At 43.6% G+C, this 23,217-nt stretch overlaps 1 protein-coding gene across 1 annotated transcript; it reads right to left on the bottom strand.

The window, feature by feature from the left end:
- Positions 1-2,367: 2,367 nt before the first annotated feature.
- On the bottom strand, positions 2,368-22,444 carry LOC311286251 (NLR family CARD domain-containing protein 3-like). Its single transcript, XM_084402378.1, has 7 exons — positions 20,591-22,444; positions 10,245-10,418; positions 9,983-10,156; positions 9,719-9,892; positions 6,212-6,376; positions 3,936-3,982; positions 2,368-3,853 (listed from the first exon to the last, which is right to left on the bottom strand). The coding sequence occupies exons 1-7, from the start codon at positions 22,354-22,356 to the stop codon at positions 3,273-3,275; spliced, it is 3,081 nt and encodes a 1,026-aa protein (XP_084258504.1). The 5' UTR covers positions 22,357-22,444; the 3' UTR covers positions 2,368-3,272.
- Positions 22,445-23,217: the final 773 nt, after the last annotated feature.

Genomic DNA, 23,217 nt, shown 5'->3' with positions numbered 1-23,217 from the left:
AAACATTATTCTCTCAAAAATGAAAACATGTACATACATGTGGCTCACATATCATGTTAGTCCTGTTTGTGCTAAATATGTCATGATCCTGCCATCTAGTCTTTAATTTTCCATGGTCTTGAGGCAGGATCATGGCAGACCCATGTTTTATGTGTAAGCACATGGCCATTTGTTTGGGCTGTGTGCTTGCGTTGTCTCGTTCTCTGCCCCGCCCCCCTTGTTATCCTTGTTTAGTCATTATTGCTTCCCCTGTGTCACCTGTTTCCCTCATTAGTTTCTCCCTATTTAATCCCCTTGTGATTGCTGTCCTGTGCCGGTTCATTGCCAATCTTTATGTGAAGATTCATTCGTGAGTAACCTGTTGAGAAGTCTTGTGAAGTGTTTGATCCTGTCTTAGGTGTTAGTTTATTGTTCAGTTTTCTGTCAGTCTTAGTCTAGTCTTGTTAGTCAATCTTGTCTTGTTTTGCCCCCTCGTGGGTTTTGTTTTCCCTGTTTTTCTGTAATAAACCCTTGAGATGTCTGCAAATGGTCTGCGATTGGGTTCTCTCCTTCTAAACCATAACAGAATGAACCGGCCAATATTGAACCCAGCAGACAGTATGTCCTTTCCTGCCAAGCGACAATCTTTTGAAGGGAGCCGGTTGGTCGTGTTTCGCGGGATCCGTGGAGGCCGCAGTAGAGGAGGTGATCGAGAGGGTTCTACAAGGTCTTCTCCCGCTTCACTTCCTGTGATCCCTGAGGGTCATCTGCTAGCCGTCGCTACACATGGGGACCAACCCAGTCCCTCCGCGACTCCTGAGACACCGTCCATCAGTCTTCATGGTAAGCGTGGAAGGCACCCGTCATGGGAGTCAGCATCGGAGTCTTCCTGCCCGGAGTCCTCCTCGCCTGCGCTGAGCTCCACAGTTCCTGTAATGGTTCCTGCTTCACCTCCCTCTCCTGTCACCAGTCCGTCCATGGCATCTGCTCCGCGGCCAAGGAGAAAGAAGAAGAGGAGGAAGGGAGCCTCTCGTCCTTCATCTCTGGCTGTCCCAAGCGCTGTCCCAGAGCCCGCTACTGCAGACGCTGTCCCAGAGCCCGCTACTGCAGACGCTGTCCCAGAGCCCGCTACTGCAAGCGCTGTCCCAGGCGCTGTTCCAGAGCCCACTACTGCAAGCGCTGTCCCAGAGCCCGCTACTGCAAGCGCCATCCCAGGTGCTGTCCCAGACCCCGCTACTGCAAGCGCCGTCCCAGGCGCTGTTCCGGAGTCTGCTACTTCAAGCGCTGTCCCAGAGCCCACTACTGCAAGCGCTGTCCCAGTGCCCGCTACTGCAAGCGCTGTCCCAGGCGCTGTCCCAGAGTCCCCTACTGCATGCGCTGTTTCCCAGTCGGCGTTGGGAGGATCCATTCCAGAGACTTGTACTGTGAATGTCGTCTCTGAGTCTTCAGTCGTGTCTGCTGAAGAGAAAGCAGCGGCCGATTCCGCTGCAAAGGCCGTGATAGAGTCTGTATCAGCTCGCCAGGAGATGCCAGTCATCATCGCTGCCAGAACCCTGTCTGAATATTTATCCCGTCTTGTCAGAATTCTTGATGTCCCAGTCAGTCCTGTCTTGTCCCCAGTCCCTGTTCCTAATGCTCCGGAGAGCACAGATCTCAAGTCTACTGCAGAGAGTCATGATCGCAGTTCAGCTGCCGTGAGCGCCGTACCCCAGTCTGCTGCTGTGAGCGCCGTACCCCAGTCTGCTGCTGTGAGCGCCGTACCCCAGTCTGCTGCTGTGAGCGCCGTACCCCAGTCTGCTGCTGTGAGCGCCGTACCCCAGTCAGCTGCTGTGAGCGCCGTACCCCAGTCTGCTGCCTTCGACGCCTCAACTGAATTTGAAGTGAGAAGCGTCGATTCCGGATCGTCTTCCGAGATCCTTGTTCCAGCTCCTTTATCGTCTGTTTCACCCCCTGTCTTGTGTCCTGCGCCTTCGCCTGCCTTGTCCCCCGTCAAGAGTCCTGTTTCGTCTTCCTCTGTTTCCTCTGTGCCTGAGTCTGTTGCTGCTGCTACTTATGCAGTATTCCAGTCTGTTTTCCCGGTCTCCCTTGTCACCACTAGTCCCCAGACTGTTTCCCCGGTCACCCCTGTCTCCACTAAACCCCGGACTGTTTCCCCTAAGACTTTTCCTCATGTGTCCCCATCCAAGTCTGCCCGGACCCCTCGCCATCAGCCATCGTCCCGTCAACCCAAGACCCCTAGTCCACCTGTTCACCCTGGACTGCCCCCTAAGAACTTTGTGTTTCCTCCTCCTCCCTTGCCTTGTTTATTGTATTTGATATGTCACCCCAACCCTGTTATTGTTTTTTCATGTCTGCCTTTATTGTTATTTGTCATGTTTTGTTGGTTTGTGTCCTTGTCTCAGTCCGTCATGTCCCGTGTTTAGTGTCCCCTTGGGGAGCGTCTGGAAGCCGCTCCTTAAGGTGGGGGTTCTGTCATGATCCTGCCATCTAGTCTTTAATTTTCCATGGTCTTGAGGCAGGATCATGGCAGACCCATGTTTTATGTGTAAGCACATGGCCATTTGTTTGGGCTGTGTGCTTGCGTTGTCTCGTTCTCTGCCCCGCCCCCCTTCTTATCCTTGTTTAGTCATTATTGCTTCCCCTGTGTCACCTGTTTCCCTCATTAGTTTCTCCCTATTTAATCCCCTTGTGATTGCTGTCCTGTGCCGATTCATTGCCAATCTTTATGTGAAGATTCATTCGTGAGTAACCTGTTGAGAAGTCTTGTGAAGTGTTTGATCCTGTCTTAGCTGTTAGTTTATTGTTCAGTTTTCTGTCAGTCTTAGTCTAGTCTTGTTAGTCAATCTTGTCTTGTTTTGCCCCCTCGTGGGTTTTGTTTTCCCTGTTTTTCTGTAATAAACCCTTGAGATGTCTGCAAATGGTCTGCGATTGGGTTCTCTCCTTCTAAACCATAACAAAATAGGGTGTAATTTTTTTTTGCCATTGATATGTTTATAAGCAACTGAAAAAAGCACAAATGTCAGGGCATGTCAGAACATCTCAAGGACCCCAAAAACACCTTAGACTCCAGAGGTTTAATAACTAATGATTGTTGCGATGGAAGTGAATCAAACTAACTTTAGCTGGACAATAACTTATTCTAGAGCTGCTATAAAGCCAAAACACTTTACTTTAGTTTCCTATTATCACTGTAAAGCTGCTAAAATCTACATTGTTAAAAGCGCTATATAAATGAAGATGACGACTATTATTTAGTCTGGAAAAATCCTTCACTAAGACACAGTATATTTCACTCACCCGGTTGTGTGTGTATCACTTTTGTTTCTCTCAGGACGCTGTTTAATGTCACACAGAGACACTGAGGAGTAATCATAAACCCTAAATCCAACATAGAGGGGTTCAGTGAATGTGGTGTTGAGTGTGTGTAAGTGTGTGAGTGTGTGTGTGTCAGAGACGCTGTAGAAGGACAGAGTGCCGGCTGACACGTCCACATACACTCCTGCTCTCTTAGAGGATGAAGAGACGTCAGGAATAACAGTGAAGTTATTATTGTGATGGACAGAGAATCTGTTATCAGAGCAGAACAGACTCCAGGATTTGTCATTCCATCCAAACTCACAGTCGTCCCTCTCTCCTTTCCTGCTGATTCCTTTATATGACACTGATATACCAGCATAATCTCCGCTCCATTCAGCCTCCCAGTAACAGCGTCCAGTCAGACTCTCTACACACAGAACCTGAAGAACATCATCAAATCTCTCTGGATGATCAGGATACGGCTGATCCTCAGACACAAAGGTCACTGTCCTGTTCTCATCAGACAGAATGAGTCGAGTGTCTGCTGTGTTTGGATCCAGTGTGAGATCACAGGCATCTGAACACAAGAAGAGAAACATTTCACTAAATGACACAAATCAACAATAAATCACTAAATGATTGTGTGTGTGTAGACCTACATTTGTGTAATCCTGCTGTCATTCTGAACTCTCCACAATGATCCACACTATAAAACACAAACATCACATTCATTTCTAAAGGAAACACAAGAAAGTGTGTGTGTGTGAGTGTGTGTGTGTGCATCATCCTCCTTTTGAACGCAAGAGTATGTGTGTGTGTGTGTGTGTGTGTGTGTGTGTGTGTGAGTATCATCCTCCCTTTGAACACAAGAGTGTGTGAGTGTGTGTGTGTATCATCCTCCCTATGAACGCAAGAGTGTGTGAGTGTGTGTGTGTGTGTGTGCATCATCCTCCCTTTGAATGCAAGAGTATGTGTGTGTGCGCATCATCCTCCCTTTTAACGCATGTGTGTGTGTGTGTGTGTGTGCGCGCATCATCCTCCCTTTGAACGCAAAAGTGTGTGCGTGTGTGTGTGTGCATCATCCTCCCTTTGAACGCAAGTGTGTGTGTGTGTGTGTGCGCATCATCCTCCCTTTGAACGCAAGTGTGTGTGTGCATCATCCTCCCTTTGAACGCAAGTGTGTGTGTGTGTATGTGTGCGCATCATCCTCCCTTTGAACGCAAGTGTGTGTGTGTGTGTGTGCATCATCCTCCCTTTGAACGCAAGTGTGTGAGTGTGTGTGTGCATCATTCTCCCTTTGAACGCAAGATTGTGTGTGTGTGTGAGTGTGTGAGTGTGTGTGTGTGTGTGCGTGTGTGTGCATCATCCTCCCTATGAACGCAAGAGTGTGAGTGTGTGCATCATCCTCCTTATGAACGCAAGAGTGTGTGTGTGTGTGAGTGTGTGTGAGTGTGTGTGCGCATCATTCTCCCTATGAACGCAAGAGTGTGTGTGTGTGCGCGCGCATCATCCTCCCTATGAACGCAAGAGTGTGTGTGTGTGTGTATCATCCTCCCTATGAACGCAAGAGTGTGTGTGCGCATCATCCTCCCTATGAACGCAAGAGTGTGTGTGTGTGTGTGTGTGCGCATCATCCTCCCTTTGAACACAAGACTGTGTGTGTGTGTATCATCCTCCCTATGAACGCAAGAGTGTGTGTGTGTGTGTGCATCATCCTCCCTTTGAACGCGAGTGTTTGTGTGTGTATGTGCGCATCATCCTCCCTTTGAACGCAAGTGTGTGTGAGTGTGTGTGTGTGCATCATCCTCCCTTTGAACGCAAGAGTGTGTGTGTGTGCGCATCATCCTCCCTTTGAACCCAAGATTGTGTGTGTGTGTGTGTGTGTGTGTGCGCATCATCCTCCCTTTGAACCCAAGATTGTGTGTGTGTGTGTGTGTGTGTGACCCAAATCCGGCCCTGGTAGACAATAGATAATCCTGACACGGAGGCGCCGGCGCGTGAACTGGAGCTCATCTCATAAATGAACCGAAACTCAGCATATACGGTGGCCTACTTGCCTCACAGACCTGAGACATATATAGAAAGCCTGAAATGTCTACTTTTAAACAGAACAATTCAAAACGAAAGAAAAAAGACTGCTCTGCTCTCTGCTTATGTAATCTGTATGAAATGTGCATTTCTCTCTGGCGCGTTCACTACGACGAATATCAGGAGTCAGTATCGTCAACTTCATCTTTGCAGCTGACACTGACACAGAAAACACTTGTTTATTAATAAACAATTAAAATGTCTCCTTGCTATATTTGACATATTCATAATCATTACTTTTGCTGGTTCTTTGTGACAGCTTTTAGGAGCTTCATTGGCAGCGCCACCCTGACATGTTACATGAATGCGTCACCACCGCATCAGCACTGAAAACATGGAGATTTTATTATTTTTGGGGGCATTTTGTTTGTGTTCAGTCTTTCTCAGTTGTCTTTAGGTTAATGTTTCAGTTAACAGTTTTTCAGTTGTTTTCAGTAATTTTTTCAGGGCTAGGCTACAGGAGCAGCATCTGTACTCTCGCGGCTGTAGACGGTAATGTTTTCTCTAGGTTCATGTCAGTCAGTATGAATTAATTTTGATATACAAGTCACACCTGACTATAAGTCAGAAGACCAGCCAAACTATTAAAAAAAGTGTGACTTATAGTCCGGAAAATACGGTATATCGCAAAGCTAGCATCAAGCATATTTCATGTTTGTCCATCTGTGCAAGAACCCCCTTCAAGCATGCGCAACGTTTCAGATAGTATGTCAAATGTAAACACATGAATCGGATATGGGGCAAGAACGTGTAAATAGACGGTCAAAAAAAAAATCGGATATAGGCAACAAATCAGAATTGGGCATCAAGACCTGCAGTGTAAACTAGGCTTGCTTGTCCCACATACTTGAGTATCTGCAGTGAGCAGTTTGGATCCTTCAGTTTGCCAGAGAGCAGCTTGACTCCTGGTTGATTGTAGCTCAGGTCCAGCTCTCTCAGGTGTGAGGGGTTTAAACTCAGAGCTGAAGACAAATGACCACAGCCTTCCTCTGTCACCATACAGCCAGACAACCTACAGACACAGTCAGATCATCTACAAAAAGACACATGACTGGCAGACTGTAAATAATCTCTTATATGTTCTTTTTTCAATTTCAGCGGACAAATATATACATTTATCAAGGCAGAAATGCTTCTTTACAATAAAACAAAAACATATACGTCAATACAGAGACAGCATTATAAATATATATACATATATACATATATATATATATATATATATATATATATATATATATATATATATATATACATACATATTAGGGCTGGGCAAGATAATGCGTTATTTTCGCGTTAACGCATTTATTAATTAACGCCGTCAATTTTTTTATCGCACGTTAACGCAGTTTTTTTATATTTTGTTTTATTTTGAAAGTCTGTTGCTCACCGGCTCTGAATACACATAGGACAGTCAAACCATGGGTCACAGGATGGGTGGGATGTTGGTCAGCCAGCAAATAACCCTACCAAACCAGCAGTGGAGGGAGGCTTCGGCAGGTTCTCTCAGGTGAACAGAAAGGGAGACAGCGCTCTGCAAGTGAACGGCAAGCGCTCTATGGATAGTAACCGCATGGCAACAGTTTCAGTGCACAGCTACAGCCTTTTTAACTTAAATTAAAATTATACATAACTTTACCTGATAGGCCTGCGTTTAGTTTAGTGGGGATGCTCTGCCATGTGAATTCCCTCCTGTTGATGTCCTGATAACTATTTAGATTCTGGAAACTCACAAACAATCAGTCTCTCTTCCAATGATTTGTGCTGCACGTCGTGTACAAAAAGTTCAAGACAATTCATCTTCGGTAGCGGGCGGGCGTGTGTGCAAAACCGTGACAGTTTCACGGGAACGCACCCGCTTATCGCTGCACCTTGTGCTCGAGCACTTCACCTCACTCTATGGTGCGTTCACATCAAACGCGAATAGAGCGTCTGCCGCGAGTGATTTCAATGTTAAGTCAATGCAAAGGCACGTTTATGCGCGTCTGGAGGTCCTGCGGCTCGAATGAGACGTTTAGTGTGGCGCGGTGGACGCGAATTCACCTCATTCCCGCGTCCAGTTCGCTTCAAACTTTTGCTCGATAAAACGTAATGTCCTGGCAGTGGCAAATAGCTTTGGTTTAATATTTGATTTGATTACATTAATGTTTAAGTTAAGATTTACAAGAAAAAAATTATTGCTACTGTGTAAAGGGAATACTGCTGGTAAAAAGCACATTAGGCTATTTGTTTAAAGTTTTTGCAAACCACATGTTATTGCACTTGTGTGTATATAGCAGTACATTTAGATCAAAAGTGTGCAATACACTACTTTAGAATTCATTATTAAATTTTGCGCGTAATAATGCGATTAATTGCAAGAAAATCATGTGATTAATCGCGATAAATAATTTTAATCGTTGCCCAGCACTAATATATTGATATATATATATCAATCAAATCATCAACTGTAAGTGGCTCTGGATTTAGCCATTTATTTGTAATTACTTTTTTACTAGCTGCCAGAAGAATCAGTTTCTTATCGATGTTATTCCACCCATCAAAAGAAATATTAGCCAGATGTAAACATTCACTATTACAAGGAATCGTCACCTCAAAAACAGCTGCCAAATTTCCTTTAATCCCTTGACAAAACTGGGTTAATTATGACCGCCGCTAGCGTAGCTAGCGAAAGCGGTCATATAGGGATTGTCAAAGTTTTTTTTTTTTTTTTCGTCACCTTACTGAATTTTTCGTCAACGATACCAGGGACACCGAAGCACCGGGGAACATGAAATTTGGTGGGCATGTAGCCCCACTAGACTTCTAAGGAAAAATTTCGTTTGGTCCCCGGGGGCCACTCCCCCCCCGCGCTGGGCCCCCCCAAACCCCAAAAAATGCAGTTTTTCCTAAATAACTACCTGAACCGTGGCACCGAGGATGAAGAAATTTTTATGGTATGTTGGTCTACTAGACTTTTACGGAAAAATTTCGTTTGGTCCCCGGGGGCCACTCCCCCCCCCCCCCCGCGCTGGGGCCCCCTTAAATTTTTCGTCAACGATACCAGGGACACCGAAACACCGGGGAACATGAAATTTGGTGGGCATGTAGCCCCACTAGACTTCTAAGGAAAAATTTCGTTTGGTCCCCGGGGGCCACTCCCCCCCCGCGCTGGGCCCCCCCGAACCCAAAAAAATGCAGTTTTTCCTAAATAACTACCTGAACCGTGGCACCGAGGATGAAGTAATTTTTATGGTATGTTGGTCTACTAGACTTTTACGGAAAAATTTCGTTTGGTCCCCGGGGGCCACTTCCCCCCCCGCGCTGGGGCCCCCGTAAATTTTTCGTCAACGATACCAGGGACACCGAAGCACCGGGGAACATGAAATTTGGTGGGCATGTAGCCCCACTACACTTCTACGGAAAAATTTCATTTGGTCCCCGGGGGCCACTCCCCCCCCCCCCCCCCCCCCCCCGCGCTGGGCCCCCCCAAACCCCCAAAAATGCAGTTTTTCCTAAATAACTACCTGAACCGTGGCAGAGGTTGAAGAAATTTTTATGGTATGTTGCTCTTAAGGGCCCACATCAACCTAGCCCATAATCACTCATTTGTGATTTGCACCCCTCCCATAAAAAATGAAAATGCAATATTATTCTGCTTTAATCGCCCCTATCTTCAGTGGAGATGTTCAGAACTGCACCATATTTCATGTGTATGATTAACTTGACATCCTCTGGGGGTATCCTCTGCTAAGTTTTGTAGAATTTCATCCATGGGGGGGTATAAAATAAATTCATTTATGTGCACATTTAGTGACTGTACACTCATCGGCCTGTAGATGGTGCTGTTGAGCGAAGGGTTGCTGGTTTAGGATGATACTGTCACACAAACACATGCAGGAATACAAACAAACGCAAGCATGCACACACACTGACATCCACACGCACAGACACACACCCATACACACACATACAAATCCACATGCACAGACACACACACACAAACACACACGCGCACACATGTACGCACACATACATACACGCACAGACACACACACACACACACACAGAGACACACACATACACAAACACACACACATACACAGACACACACACACACACACACACAGACAGACATGCACATACTATTACTTTTTTTAGGTATATACATAAACACGCAATACAGCCAAATTACTCCACGTCATTTATTTTTGTGGAAAGCCAGTGCAGGCCTGAGCGGCGGTCATATTTTGTACCGCGATGCGGTACATCTAGTTTCTGACACTCCCCAAAAATATTTTAATGGTTAGATTCCCTTTTCCCTTTGTATCTTTTCTGTGTTGGTGTGGTAAATCTCTTATATATTCTTAAATACCTCAGTATCTGCAGCTGACAGTGTGGGCTCTTCAGTCCTTCAGAAATAATCTTCACTCCTGAATCTTGCAGGTCATTGTTACTCAGGTCCAGCTCTCTCAGGTGTGAGGGGTTTGAACTCAGAGCTGAAGACACATAGCCACAGCCTTCCTCTGTCACCATACAGAGAGACAACCTACAGACACACACAGTCAGACCATCTACAAACACACATCGACATTATGACCGGCAGACTGTAAATTATATCTTATATGTTCTTAAATACCTCAGTATCTGCAGCTGACAGTGTGGGCTTTTCAGACCTTCAGCAATAATCTTCACTCCTGAATCCTGCAGGTCATTGTTACTCAGGTCCAGCTCTCTCAGGTGTGAGGGGTTTGAACTCAGAGCTGAAGACACATAACCACAGCCTTCCTCTGTCACCTTACAGCCAGACAACCTACAGACACACAATCAGACCATCTACAAACACACATCGACATTATGACCGGCAGACTGTAAATAATCTCTTATATGTTCTTAAATACCTCAGTATCTGCAGCTGACAGTGTGGGCTCTTCAGTCCTTCAGAAATAATCTTCACTCCTGAATCCTGCAGGGCATTGTTACTCAGGTCCAGCTCTCTCAGGTGTGAGGGGTTTGAACTCAGAGCTGAACACACATAACCACAGCCTTCCTCTGTCACCATACAGCCAGACAACCTACAGACAACACACACACACATCAACATTATAAACGGCAGACTGTAAATTATCTCTCATAGACAATCTTATCTCAGATTAGATTGGAACAATCAGAATAATATCCAGTTCCATCTGACTTCTGACCTATAATGCTGCCTGAATCATAATCATACACTGTTCGTTCGCTGGCTGGAGGAGAACTGCCCCCCCGACTGAGCCTGGTTTCTCTCAAGGTTGTTTTCTCCATTTGGCCCTGATGGAGTTTTGGTTTCTTGCCACTGTCGCCTTTTTTCACCTTTGTTGCCATTGGCTTTTGGCTTGCTTATTTGGGGACTAGTGTTGTCACGGTACCAAAATTTCAGTATTCGGTACCAATACCAGTGAAAATCCACGGTTCTCGGTACCAATTTCAGTACCAAAGCTTAATTTAGATTAAATTTACATATATTAACCCTCTGAGGTCTGAGCTGTTTTCTGGGCCCTGGAGGTGTTCTGACATGCTCTGACATTTCTGGTTATTTCTGTTTCTTGTGACATTTTCATGGCTAAAGTCTAATTACACTGTATTCAGCACAAACTCTGCTACAATAATATATCAACAGTATGTATGTAAAAGTTTGTAGTTTTGAGATAATGACATTTATGCGTGGTTTGTGAAAATACAAAAAAAAATTCTCACTGAAATAAGGCCATGAAACCCATACTGATTATTTCTTCACAAGACTTTTGAAAATTGTATCACGTAGCCTAGAATATTTGCTCTAAAACCATGTGAAAATCACCCTGACTGCTCATTCAGATAAGACAATATATTGATTTAAAAATTTTACGACGTGTTTTGTGTAAGAAAGCTCTATGCGAGAGCTCATTAATATGTAAGCTTTTCTCACCTGAGAAAGACAAAGAACCTCCCCTAACGGCCCTATTAGGAGCTATCAGGCCCTGTCATTCTGGGCAACCTTGCACAATACTGTAAATGAGGAGATTTAAAAAATAATGGCTTTTAAATTGTTTGGATTTATTTACAACACAGCATCGTCCAAAGATACACAACAAGTGCCAAAAAGCTCTTATTGAAAACAATGATCCAAAGACAGAGACCTTTGTGCCATTCCTAAAAACATTGGACATACCTTTAATTTCCAAGGTGTTTGATTTTCACTTTACCATGTACAGAGACTCATGTGAATGTTGAATTCAGCAGTCTTCAGTGTCATCTGGGCCCTGGAAAAAAAAAGTGAACATACTGATATCAAGAGAAAGGCCTGCACGATTTTGGGAATAAATTTTAGATTTTTCTGGTTAAAATTGTTTTTTAAAATTCACAGAATACACACACACACACACACACACACACCCACACACACAAATGTTTCCAACAAGATATAATGAACAGTGAACACCAGGTTTGTTGTGCCTTGTAGGCATAAGCTATGCGCAGTGCTGGATAAAATAATAATAACCTATAACAGTATAAATCTTCCAAAAGATTTCAGAAACAACTAAGCTAGAGAAAAATATATTGATTATCATGTTACTTAAAATGTTTCCATTCGTGTTCCATATGAAATGAGATAATAGTAAAAACATGAAGCTGTTTGTTTTTCAAACGCGATCGCGATCCAAAATATGATACATTCAAATGCGATCACGATCCAAAATATGATACATTCAAATGCGATCACGATCAAAAATATGATACATTCAAATGCGATCAAGATCCAAAATATGATACATTTAAACGCGATCGCGCTGCAAAATATGATACATTCAAATGCGATCACGATCCAAAATATGATACATTCAAATGCGATCACGATCCAAAATATGATACATTCAAACGTGATCACGATCCAAAATAAGATACATTCAAACGCGATCGCGCTCAAATATAAAACATTATGGTTACCATATACATATCTACGTTTGAGCAGATATCCACAAACACAGTAACAGTAAACACGGGTCTAAATATTATAATATTCACCATCTAGCAACAGTTCAACTGCAATGTGAAATTTATGCAACAATAGCAAACTAATATGTAAGAATTTCTTACCTTATCTTTCTTGTCTTCAAATCGCGTTCTTCTTCTCCTGATGTAAATCCAATGTAAGCTCAGGCACGTCTTTCAAACTCGACGAAAAGTGAAGTGAAGTGTTTTGTTGTTGAGGTAATGAGGGCGATCGCGTTCCATGTGGAGATTTGCATGTGAATATCTTTTGCGCGAGTGGGCGTGGTAAATTAAAAAATAATTAGGAAGCGTTTGAGAAGCTGGACATCTTGTTGGTTTTATACAAATTACTTAAACAGAGAATATTTGTTTTCGTTTTGAATCCGATAATTTAAAAGTACACACTTATATGTTTATAAGGTTTATTTACTCATAACTTATAAGGTTTATGGCTCATAAATGTGTGACAAGTATTCGCTGAGTTTTGTTTCAGTTTATAGACGTGCTCAAGAAAAAAAAGTTCACCGCGACAGAGAGGCAAAACGCACACCCTGTTTATTTTCTTTATTTTACAAAAGCACAATGTTTTGATTTGATTGTAACTGGACACATACAAAAGTAGAAATATCACAGATTCTTTTTTTATATTTCTTTTTTCTGTATGACCATAAATGACGGAGAAATTTAAGTTTATAGTGCTACAATGTGGAGAAAATCCAGCAAAACGCGCCGGCGCGTTTGTCGACCTCAGAGGGTTAAAGTGTATATCATGGTTACAAAGATGGAAACTGTAGTATTAAAAACACTTTACAATAAGAATCCATTTGTTAGATAGCATTAGATAAAATGACCTAAAAATAAACAAGTTATATACTGTCGCAATTATTCTCCTATAAAGATCCAAGATGGCGGCGCGAGTACATCGCGAGGCTCGCGGTCTCTCCAGATTCTGTAATTTAGCAGTATTTTTCTTGCTCATTTCGGGTCTGTTCGTCCAGAACAGTTGTGCCTTAACATCGTACACCCAAGGTGAGCTTTTGGATATTGGTTTGCGAATTTCCGACAGTTTTATGGACAACCTTCGACTCCTTCCTGAGATCGCCAGATCACCCGAGGCTATGCACTCTGCCCGGCCGGGCGGAAGTGCTCGCAGGCACCGGCGAGATCGTAAACAAAGGCGGGGGAAGCGCGGAGGACTAAGAGCTAAGCTAAAGCTAACACCACACCGGCTCTCTTTACCCAGCATTTTCCTTGCCAATGTACGGTCGCTGTTGAACAAAATGGAGGAGATTCGACTCAACATCACATACAGCAAGAGACTTTTGAACTGTAATGTTCTAATTTTCACGGAAACATGGTTAAACAGCGGAATACCGGACAACGCTATTGAGCTAGCGGGACGCCATACATTCCGGGCGGATAGAACATTACATGGCTCCGGTAAGACCAGAGGTGGTGGATTGTGCATTTACATTAACAAAGCTTGGTGCACAAACTCTGCTATTGTTGGGAGACATTGTTCAGCTAACCTTGAGTTTCTCATGGTTAAATGTAGACCGTTTTATCTACCGCGGGAGTTCACTTCCACTATTATAACTGCAGCCTATATTCCCCCGGATGCTGATGCCAAGTTTGCTATGAAAGAACTTCACGCAGCCATCAGTAAACAACAGACCGTTCACCCGGAAGCTGCGTTTATTGTTGCGGGTGATTTTAATCATTCAAACTTAAAGTCAGTGCTACCGAAATTTCACCAGCATGTTTCCTGTCACACCAGAGGAAACAAAACCTTAGACCATGTTTACACAAACATGGCTGAAGCTTACGTCGCGACACCCCTCCCCCACTTGGGACAGTCAGATCACCTTTCTTTGTTCCTCACCCCCAAATATGCACCTCTGATCAATCGCGTGAAGCCATCAGTGAAGACCATCAAGGTGTGGCCTGCGGGGGCAGATTTCTCACTCCAGGAAAGGTTTCTACACACAGACTGGAGTATGTTTGCTTCTCAAGCCACCAGTGGCTCTCACACGGACATTGACTGCTACACCTCCTCTGTACTGGATTATATTAATACCACCATTGACAGTGTTACAACCCAGAAGCAGATCACCACATACCCAAATCAGAAGCCATGGATGAACAGGGAAGTGCGACTCCTATTGAAGACACGCAATACTGCCTTCAGATCAGGAGATGCACAAGCCTATAGCACATCCAGAGCAAATCTGAAAAGGGGCATCAAAGAGGCCAAGCACTGCTACAAGCTTAAGATAGAGGGACACTTTTCCAACGCTGACCCTCGGCGCATGTGGCAGGGCATTCAGGCCATCAGTGACTACAAACCCTCTCACTCCACCCCCGCAGCCACTGATGTCAACTTCCTGAACGAGCTAAATGACTTTTATGCTCGCTTTGAAAGAGACAACAGAGAAACTGCCACCAAGCTCAAATCCTCAGCTGACCACCCACCGATCACACTCTCCTCCACAGATGTCTGCAATGCACTGAGCAGGATCAGCGCGCACAAGGCTGCTGGACCAGACAACATCCCTGGACGCGTACTCAGGGCATGTGCGGAGCAGCTCGCTGGGGTTTTTACAGACATTTTCAACCTGTCTCTTGCCCAAGCAACTGTACCAACATGCTTTAAATGCACTTCCATTGTGCCAGTGCCAAAACACTCCAGCCCGAAGTGCCTTAATGACTACCGCCCTGTAGCACTCACACCCATCGTAATGAAGTGCTTTGAGCGGCTGGTCCTGGCACACCTAAAAGACTCTCTACCATCCACATTGGACTCACACCAGTTTGCCTACCGTAGCAATAGGAGCACAGAGGATGCAGTCTCCATGGCACTGCACTCTGTGCTCACACATCTGGACAATAAGAACACTTATGCACGCATGCTGTTTGTTGACTTCAGCTCAGCATTCAACACTGTCATCCCAACTAAGTTAATAGCCAAACTTGGAGACCTGGGCTTCAACACCTCCATGTGCAACTGGATTTTGGACTTCTTGACCAACAGACCCCAGAATGTTCGATCAGGCTCCAACTGCTCCACATCCATCACACTCAACACTGGTGTACCACAGGGCTGTGTGCTAAGCCCGTTCCTCTACTCCCTCTTCACCTCCGACTGCAAGCCTGTGTACGGATCTAATTCCATCGTCAAGTTTGCGGACGACACTACGGTGATTGGTCTCATCAGCAACAACGATGAGACTGCCTATAGGGAGGAGATCAAGCACCTGGCCACATGGTGCACCGAAAATAACCAGCTCCTCAACACCACCAAAACGAAGGAGCTCATCGTGGACTTCAGGAAAGTGTCAAGAGGCACACACGACACCATCCACATCAATGGAATGGCTGTTGAGCGTGTCTCCAGTTTCAAGTTCCTGGGGACCCACATCTCGGCGGACATGACCTGGACAACCAACACCTCCAGCCTGGTCAAGAAGGCTCACCAGCGCCTCTTCTTCCTGAGGACACTGAGGAAGAATCAGCTTTCCTCCACTATCCTGGTGAACTTCTATCGCTGTGCAATAGAAAGCATCCTGACCAACTGTGCTACAGTGTGGTATGGGAGCTGTTCTGTTGCAGAGCGCAAGGCACTGCAGCGGGTGGTGAAAACCGCCCAGCGCATCACTGGGACTCCACTACCTGCCATCGAGCACATCCAGAGGAAACGCTGTCTGCATCGAGCTCGCAGCATCCTTAAGGACTCCTCTCACCCAGCCCACAGACTGTTTTCTCTCCTGCCTTCCGGCAGGCGTTTCAGGTGCCTCCGGACCAGGACCAGCAGACTAAAGAACAGTTTTTTCCCCAGAGCTGTCTCTTTATTAAACTCTAACCCTCATTGATCCCACTCCCCTTATATACTGATTGACTCTCCTCTCCCTCCTCACACCTGCCTCCATTTTGTTATTTGCAAAACTATAATGTTCATTTGCACTGCTGACTGTTATTACAGTAACAACTGTTTACATATGCATCTTGCACTACTACCTTGACTGGAATATGCTCATTTGCACTGCCGACTGTTTATTTACAGTACCGACTGTTATATATACATTGCAATATCGTACCTTAACTGTAATATGCAATTACTTTCCACTGCACTCACTCGGATAGCTTCTGTCCAAACTTTATTTGCACTACTTTAAATCCATTGTTATACTGCTCATTAGCCTAACTTATACATATATCTATTTGTAAAATTCTGTTTATAGTAATATCCATCTGTATATTATGCTCACATTCTGTTTATAGTAACAGCCATCTGTATATATATTCATAGTACATATCTATCTGTAAAATTATGTTTATAGTAACAGCCATCTGTATATTATATTCAGTACATATCTATCTGTAAACATTCTGTTTATAGTAATAGCCATCTGTATATTATTATATTCAGTACATATCTAGCTGTAAATTCTGTTCACAGTAATAGTTATCTGTATATTATATTCATAGGACAATCTATCTGTAAATTTTTGTTTATAATAGTATTCAACTCTATATTTATTCAGTACATATCCATGTTCTGCACTTATGAACCACTGTATATCCTGCACTTGCTGCTATTGCACTTCTGGTTAGACCTAAACTGCATTTCGTTGCCTTGTACCTGTACTTGTGTAATGACAATAAAGTTGAATCTAATCTAATCTAATCTAATAAATACATTTTTAAAATCAAAAACATTATTTCTGTTAACATTATTTAATGCACATTATAAAACGGTTAGTTCCAATCCTTGATTCTGATTGGTCAATAGCTGTGCTTTATTCACGATAAAACACGGCTATGACCGCTTCACCCAATGGTTCTATGTATCACTACAACACCCCTAGCAACCACTCTTAGCAACTTAAACTCATGTGTAATCTCACTGATATTGTTCATTGAAGCTATAGTGGAGTATTGTGAGAGATCGAGAAAGCGGGTGTAAAGTTAACTGCATTCACAGTAGACATAATAAAATAATCCGTTTGAATGTCCGCTGCGATATCTTGTCCTTTTAACAGTTAGGCCTAACCATTAAGGGGTTTTCCCGTGCCTATAACGTTAACGTTAGTCATCTGTCAGTTGCGTCTTCCTTCTCCGTGTTTGAGTCTTTTCAATATAAAAGTCTTCTCTACCGACTGACTCACTCATAAGACAGTCTTTGCGGCCATCTATTGGCGAAATAATGTATGTAACTTCTCTTGCTGTTTACGGTCAGGGACTATTTTTTCCAGCGGAAGGAATGCTTTTAGTGATTTTACTTCATGAAAGTTGCATAGATAAATATTTTTCGGCTTTAATATTTGTATTGTGTGGCAACCATTTTATAAAAGCAATAAGGTACTCGAGGCAAGTGCTGTATCGTGAATAAGTAACGGCTGAAGGGGTGACTCCGCGTCGTGCCTAACAACGCCCTTCAGCCGTTACTTATTCACGATAAAGCACAGCCTCGAGTACCTTATTGCTCACATGAATGAAGTGAACAAACATGACCAATCAAGTGTTGTAAAAATATATTGTTCACTCAATGTGTTGATGTTAGATAACGCATTAAGTAATGTTAAAGGGGGGGTGAAATGCTCATTTTCACTCAATCTCCTGTTAATCTTGAGTACCTATAGAGTAGTATTGCATCCTTCATATCTCCAAAAAGTATTTAGTTTTATTATATTTATAAAAGACAGATAGGCTGTACCGAGTCTTTCCGGAAAAAAACGAGCGGCTGGGGGCGGGCGAAGCTAGCTGTGTGCTAACGCGCCACACTAACAACACAGAGACATTTGAAGCAGTTTTACCAGTTTTACTCACCGCCCTGTTCCATTCACGACCGCAAACCTTTATCATTGCGACTGCTCGACCCTTAAGCATTAGCCGATCTGCAAATCCGTCGATCTGGGCTTTGTTTATAAAACAATCATCGTCGAAATGCAGGGAACAAAGTCTTACACAGCTCCGTTGTTGATGCTCTGAAAAAACAAACTCCATCCACTGGTCCCTTAGCGCTGGGTTCTTTGGGAATATGTGCAGGGTTGTCTTGCCCTGACAACCAAAAACACACTTCTTTGGTGACATTGACTTCCAAAAGCCGAGCAGAGCGGTTTGATGGCGAACTGCTTTCGCTATCTTGCTCTGGTCTATGAGTGCACGCGCGCCAACGGTTCTTCCGGCAGAAGTGCCCTTAGGGCCCATATAAGGAAATTCCGCCCCATCTTACGTGACACAGTAGCCTGGTTCTACCAGACTCTCGTACATTTCATTTGTACAGAGAGTCTGGCCTCGCTCCATTGAGAAACGTTTACTTCCTTGAAGGCGGGTTCTCTGTTAAAGTTCAAAACTATTGGATCTGCCCAGAGTCACTCAGGATCTGCCATAACCAATCGCTAATGTGTGGTCGTCCGAATGATCAGAGGATTATGTTTAGAATAAGATGTCTGTCTTTTATAAAGTTTATAAAGCGACGAGAATACTTTTTGTGCTTTATTCCACTATTCATTTCCTTCTCTCTGTTCCTCGAGTCTTGATAAAGCAGCGCGTCTGTGTGTTGTACGTCACACGTAGGCTCACTATTGGCCGACGCTAGTCATGTGTGTGATCACATCAACATCATCGTTGTGTTCTCAGCCACTCCCTCTATTCGCTGATTGGTCCTACAAAAAATTTGGTTCTGGAAACCTAAGAATATACAGCAGTCCCAGACGTAGTACTGAAGGAAAATGAAATTGAGCGGAAGTACGTAGGAGGGCGGAGCCAGGCTAGTGACACAGACCCATACTGGAAAAAAACTTTCTGAAACTTGTGACAAACCGGAGGGACAATTTTTGGCACAGAAATACTCCTTCAAACGTACAATTTAATTTTTGAAACTTTGTCCATGTTTAGCATTGGAATCCAACTCTTTAAGCCTAGTTCACACTACATGACTTTAAAACGTCAGGCTGAACTGTGTGGTTCACACTACATGACTTGCTCTCTGTGAAATCAGGAGTGTTCAAGTTGTTGAGCTGTTCACACCACACAACACAATGTGATTGATCCGCAACAGGAGGTAACGCACTACACGAGTTGACAACAACTCTTGTCACCCAACCATAGGCGTAATCAAGTATAACAATAGTAACATTGACTCATCTTGGAGAGTTTCATCATGTTGACTGCCGTAACCGAACGCGGCGCGCTGTTTGTGTGCTGAATGGAGAATGACTGACAGCCGCAGCGGAGGGAAGCGCTTACTTGAATTTAACGACTTCAATATTAATCATTAAATCACTTTATCCCATTAAAATATGGAGTGGCTTTAGAACACTTAAAATATAGTGCACGAAAAGTTGATGTTCTTTATAATGTTTTTGTAGCTAGAACACCCAGAACACCCTAGCAACCGCCTAGCAACCACCCAAAACACTCTACCAACCACCGAGAACACCCTAGCAACCAACCAGAATACCCTAGCAACCAACTAGCAACAGCATAGCAACCACCCAGAACACCCTAGCAACCACCGAGAACACCCTAGCAACCAACCAGAATACCCTAGCAACCACCTAGCAACAGCATAGCAACCACCCAGAACACCCTAGCAACCGCCTAGCAACACCCTAGCAACCGCCTAGCTATGTTTTTGTAGCTTTTGTGAGGCTTAACAATAACACAGATTAGTATACGCACAATATGGGATTTGGATGCCGAAAGTGAGTATCAGATCGGTGCATCTCTATTCGAAACTGCTATGTTTTTAAATTAATTTGTGTACACTCATAATAGACCAGAACACTGTGGCTTTGTAAAATAAATAAACAGGATGTGCTTTCTGTCGTCTCGGTTTCCTTCCCGTCAACTAGTTTGTGGAGCGAAAAAATAAATCAAACTCAGCAGAATACTGTCACACAGTTTTTTCTTTTCTTTTGTTAATCTGTTAATTATTTAAGTCAAATATATTTAGCATATTAATTCCTTTTATACAGGCCTATAGACTATGACTTTATGAAAACAAATGATTATTTTAATTTTATTTTAAATGTAACTCCATTTTCCTTAAATCATCCTGGCGACCCAGGGTTTGAACACCTGTGCTCTAGGGAACTGAGTTTGGCTCCCCTAGTATAAGTGAACCTCAGGGAATATAATAAATAATGTAAAAACTCCATGTCATGACCCCTGTAAAGATGTAAGATGCATTATTAAAAAAGGATTCTTTAGCTATTAATGATTAAACACTCACAGAGCTTTCCTGCAGTTGACCACAGCTGGTACCAGTCTTCTTCTCCCCTCAGCTGATGTGTTGTATTTCATGGTGTTCAGCTCATCCAGCGCCTCCTCTGAGATCTGAAGCATGTAGGAGATTGTAGAGCAGTGAGACGGAGAGAGTTCCTCGTCTGAGAGTTTGTCTGATTTCACAAACTCCTGAATCTCTCTGGACAGAGTCTGATCTTTCAATTCCAGCAGACAGAGGAACAGATTGATGGATTGATCCGCTGAGAGACGATTAATATTCCGCTTATCTTTGATCTTGTCTTTAATGTCCTGTGTGGTTCTCCTGATGCTCTCTGAGCTGTTCTCTGTGTGTGTCAGTAGATCCTGTAAGAGTCTCTGATTGGACTCCAGTGAGACGCCCAGCAGGAACCGCAGGAACAGATCCAGCCGTCCATTCTTATTCTCAAGGGCTTTATTTACTGCTGATCTTAGTAGATCATACAGAGAAACTTCATCAGACCTGAATTTACCCAGAAGCTTCAGTGGTTCCTTGTTCTTGATTAAATAGCAGTAAAACACATAGAAAGCAGCGAGAAACTCCTGAACGCTCAGATGAATGAAGCTGTAGACTTTCCTCTGATGAATCACAGATTCCTCCTTAAAGATCTCAGTGCAAATCCCAGAATGCACTGCGGCGTCAGTGACGTCTATGCCGCTCTCAATCAGGTCCTCCTCATAGAACATCACATTGCCCTTCATCAGCTGATGGAAAGCCACTTCAGCAAGTTTCACAATCACTTCTCTGTTGGACTGCAGGAGTTTCTCTGGATCTCTCTCTTCATACTTCTGATTCCTCATGTTGATCTGAATCAGCAGGAAGTGGATGTACATTTCAGTCAGAGTTTGAGGGATTTCTGCACTCAGATCTTCTTCCAGGAGCTTCTGAAGCACAGTGGAGGAGATCCAGCAGAAGACGGGTATGTGGCACATGATGTGGAGGCTTCTTGCTCTTCTGATGTGTGAGATGATTCTGCTGGCTTGATGCTCGTCACTGATTCTCTTCCTGAAATATTCCTCCTTCTGAGGCTCATTGAATCCCTGAATCTCTGTCAGACGGTGGATGTATTTGGAGGGGATCTGATTGGCTGCTGCTGGTCTGGAGGTGATCCAGATGAGAGCCGAGGGAAGCAGATCTCCTTTCATGAGCTTTGACATCAACACTCCCACTGATGAAGTCTCAGTCACATCAGAAACTTCCTGAGCGTCTGAAAACCTCAGTGTGATTCTGCTTTCATCCAGACCATCAAAGATGAACACAACTTTACACTCCTCATAAATCTTTGAGTCCAGATCTTGAAGTTCAGGATGAAAGTCCAGCAGAAGTCTGTGAAGACTGTACTGATGATCTCGGATCAAGTTCAGCTCTCGAAATGGAAGCACAAACATGAAATCTACATCCTGATGGTCTTTTCCCTCGGCCCAGTCCAGAATGAACTTCTGCACAGAGACGGTTTTCCCGATTCCAGCGATGCCTTTAGTGAGAACAGTCTTGATCTGCTCTTTCTCCTGGCGTCCTGGTTCAGGAGAGGCTTTAAAGATGTCATTGCAGTAGATTGGAGTGTCTTGTGAGTGTTGTGTTCTGGCTGTTTTCTCCATCTGTAAAACCTCATGTTCTTCATTCACTCCTCCTCTCTCTCCCTCTATGATGTAGAGCTGTGTGTAGATCCTGTTCAGGAGGGTTTCATTCTCTTGGAGTTTCAGTCCCTCAAATAATCTCTCATACTTGTTCTTCATGCTGGCTTTGTGTCTGTGTTTGACTCTCTGTAGTTCATCATTCACTGGCTGAGGAGAATCCTGGTCTCCAGTCTGATCATCTCTATTCACACTGCTGAGAAAAAAACAGATGAAAAAATATGATAAAATAAAGGAAATAAGTACAGATGGCAGTCTTGTATTTTTCATATATTTGATGTTATTTTTTGACACAAGCATCAAAGTTTTTCATCACTGAAATTTTGTCCATTGATTTGAAGTAAAGTCAAAAATAAAAACTCATCTAACAGGGTGCATCCACTGTGTTTTTGCTCTCACATGAACTGTCATCTCCTAGTTTCACTCACTATTTATAGTTAAATCACCAACAAGCAACATGTTCACACCACTGATCTATATAATGACTGGATAGCTCATGACATTCTAAACTGGCAACAGGCAGTGAAGCCACCGGAAGTGTTCGAGCGGCCATCTTACGATTCCAGAGATTGGAAGCTCCGACGGCACTTTTAAGATGACCCGCTGTGCAGCATACAAGTGTAAAACGACATTCACAAAAGGATGTAGAAAAACAGGTTGTAATTCAAGCCCTGTAAGTAGTAATTTATATGCACAATTGTCGCTATTCCCGTGTTGTTTTCTCCGAGAAACCTCAGAGCAGCAATAATCACAATTAAGTGTCCAATAGCGACACCATTTGACAGCTTCAAAAGAGCTTCGTGCAGAGTGTGTTTACCGTTACCCCATATAATTAGTATTATGCATTTCCTGAACATGTACTTACTAACTAATCAAACACTTTATTTGAACAAACTACCAATCTATAAAACACATTCAGTCTTCCGACCTTTTACTATCATGTCAATTGATGTTGATATGCGC

This window comes from Rutilus rutilus (genome assembly GCF_951802725.1).
Source record: "Rutilus rutilus genome assembly, chromosome: 2".
Taxonomy (NCBI): Eukaryota; Metazoa; Chordata; class Actinopteri; order Cypriniformes; family Leuciscidae; genus Rutilus; species Rutilus rutilus.
The sequence above is the reverse complement of the archived record's forward strand: the minus strand, read 5'-3'. Positions and strand labels throughout refer to the sequence as shown.